This window comes from Octopus bimaculoides, chromosome 14, assembly GCF_001194135.2.
Source record: "Octopus bimaculoides isolate UCB-OBI-ISO-001 chromosome 14, ASM119413v2, whole genome shotgun sequence".
In the NCBI taxonomy this organism is placed as follows: domain Eukaryota; kingdom Metazoa; phylum Mollusca; class Cephalopoda; order Octopoda; family Octopodidae; genus Octopus; species Octopus bimaculoides.
The window spans coordinates 6,729,824-6,732,282 of NC_068994.1; the positions used below are offsets into that span (position 1 = coordinate 6,729,824).

Consider the following 2,459-nt stretch of genomic DNA (forward strand, 5'->3'; position numbering starts at 1 on the left):
ATATACATACACACATATATATGCATAAAGGTGGGATGAAAAGTTCATAGGCTGACTATGAAGGAGTGATGCTAGAGCTGTGAAATCTTTCCATTAATTTCATTAATTACATTAATTTCAACACTTCTTATTTATAACTGCGTTGTTTCCTTCCAGGTAAACTGACATTTGACTTTTCGAAGAAGACTTCTGAAGTAACTAGTAGCGACATCTCTTGGAAACGGACAGAATTTAGCATCGTGGTGTAATCAAGTAGCCGCAGAAAAAGGGCTCGGCCCCCAGCGACATTCATGCTGACATTGTTGCTACTTTTGCGGATGATGCTCCAGCTTTATCACCAGAGCAATTTAGGAGGGGCAGTGAATTTAGGAGGAGAAGAGGAACTCTTGGAAATGACGCAAGGTCTGGACGACCTCCAACTGCTACCACCACGTGTTTATTGCATGATGATGGATGACAGACGATTGACTATAAATCAAATAGTTAATGCTACTAGCATATCCTGAGAGTTGAGAATATTCTGCACAATAAGTTTAGTATGACATAGATTTTTGCTCAGTGGAAGCCACGTCTTCTATCACCTGATCAAAAGCGTTCCAGGCTGATCGCACCACGGGGAAATCTGACATTATTTGAGGTAGATCTAACTGGTTTCGTTGAACGTTTCCACATCCAGGATAAGTGTTCGGTTCATCACTTTGAGCCAGAGACAAACAGGCAAACTATGCCGTGGATTGAAATATGAGGATTCTTTGTTCGAGTTCATTCTAGAACGATGGACACATCAAGAAATATGACAACTGATGTTAAATCGATCAAAACGTTGTGTAGAGAAAAATATTACAAATATGCGTGTCTAAACATAAGGCTAAGAGTACAAAATAATTAAAAGATAATAACAACAAGTCTTTTGGATCATTTGAATATTTAATTAACAAAGAAATTGTTTTGATGTTTTCCGAGGAGGAATCCTTTATAAATTCGGAATGTGATTTCTACATGCGGTAATTATCTTATTAAATGATACTTACTAATTGCTTTTATAATACCTCTGTTGTTGACTACGTGTCAACATAATGTATAAATCGAAAAATCTTAGTTAATTAAAATTATCATTGAAGTGAGAAGGGAAACATAGGTTGATTGGCTTAAAATCAATAATATCTGATCGAGGCAATTTAATTAAGTAATTAAAGTTTGTATTACGAGTGTAGGGACGAAATAACTGTTTCTAATTTAGGCACAAGGCAAGCAATGTTGCAGAAAGGAGTTTGTAGATACAATTACCCCCACCCCACTCCACCAATACTCGACCAATATTTTATTTTATAAACTTCAATGTTGGCACTCCGTCGCTTACGACGTCGAGGGTTCCAGTTGATCCGATCAACGGAACAGCCTGCTCGTGAAATTAACGTGCAAGTGGCTGAGCACTTCACAGACACGTGTACCCTTAATTTATCTTTTACTTGTCTTAGTCCTTAGACTGCGGACATGTTGCGGAAATGTCTCGAAATGATACTGGGATTGATAAATATATATATGTATATATATGTACACTGCATCACCCACTTTACAAACTAAACGAAAATCTTATGTACGTTAGCCGCAACTCGAATCACGCAAGATGTATTATAAACTCGAAAGTCAAAGGGTTATCAATTAAAAGATCGATAATAAATAAATGTATATAAGCATAACCCATTATTTGTGTCTACACACACACATATATATGTATATGTATATATACACATATATAGGTGTGTGTGTCTGTGTATGTGTGTATAAATATATATACACTAGTAAATGGACAAACGAAAGTAAATGGAACGCAATACATTTGGTAGGAACAAGATGTATTCTTAAATAACAGTTTGTCTAGATTCATGTGACTGAAAATTTCGTGAGATCGTTGGACGATCCCATCTCTAGATATCTGACGAGAAGGGTCAAACTATTATATCATTAAGTTGACAATATACTACAACTTTATCGCTCCACTACTGCTTAAATCTCTCTGAGAGATTTAGAAATATTATATTTCTAATTTTGCTGATCAGTGAATAAACTTCTCTATGATTTATATAAGTTTGCGAAGGCGAAACAGGCCTCCCTATCCAGCCGCTAATCTACTTCCGGCTCGTCGTACTGCTTTGAATTGCTTCTGCCTAGTTTAGTGAGTTGTTTCTGTCCTTTTTGTTGCTGTTTGGTGTGATTTTTGTCAAGTTTCAACTGTTGTTCCTGTGGAATTGCGCCCTGCGGGGCAAAAAATTTCTTTTTTGCTGCTCTCTTTTAGAGAGATAGCAAACTACCATCGTGTAAAACGAAAACTTTTTCAATATGGATAACGAAATGACCTTTCTACTGTGTGATGAGGACTTTCCTCTTTTACAAGAAGAAATTTGTTTCAATAATACACAAGTATTTCAAGTAGACCCAGAAGTAACCAAGGAAGAGAA

General features: G+C 36.4%; 1 protein-coding gene across 1 annotated transcript in view; it reads left to right on the top strand.

The window, feature by feature from the left end:
- The window catches only part of LOC128249357 (galactosylceramide sulfotransferase-like), an 8,551-nt gene extending 6,098 nt beyond the window's left edge, over positions 1-2,453 (top strand). Inside the window, exon 4 of the mRNA XM_052972662.1 lies at positions 157-2,453. Within this exon, the coding sequence (XP_052828622.1) occupies positions 157-248 (92 nt within the window). The 3' untranslated portion in view covers positions 249-2,453. The remainder of the gene's footprint in view (positions 1-156) is intronic.
- The last annotated feature ends 6 nt before the right edge of the window (positions 2,454-2,459 follow it).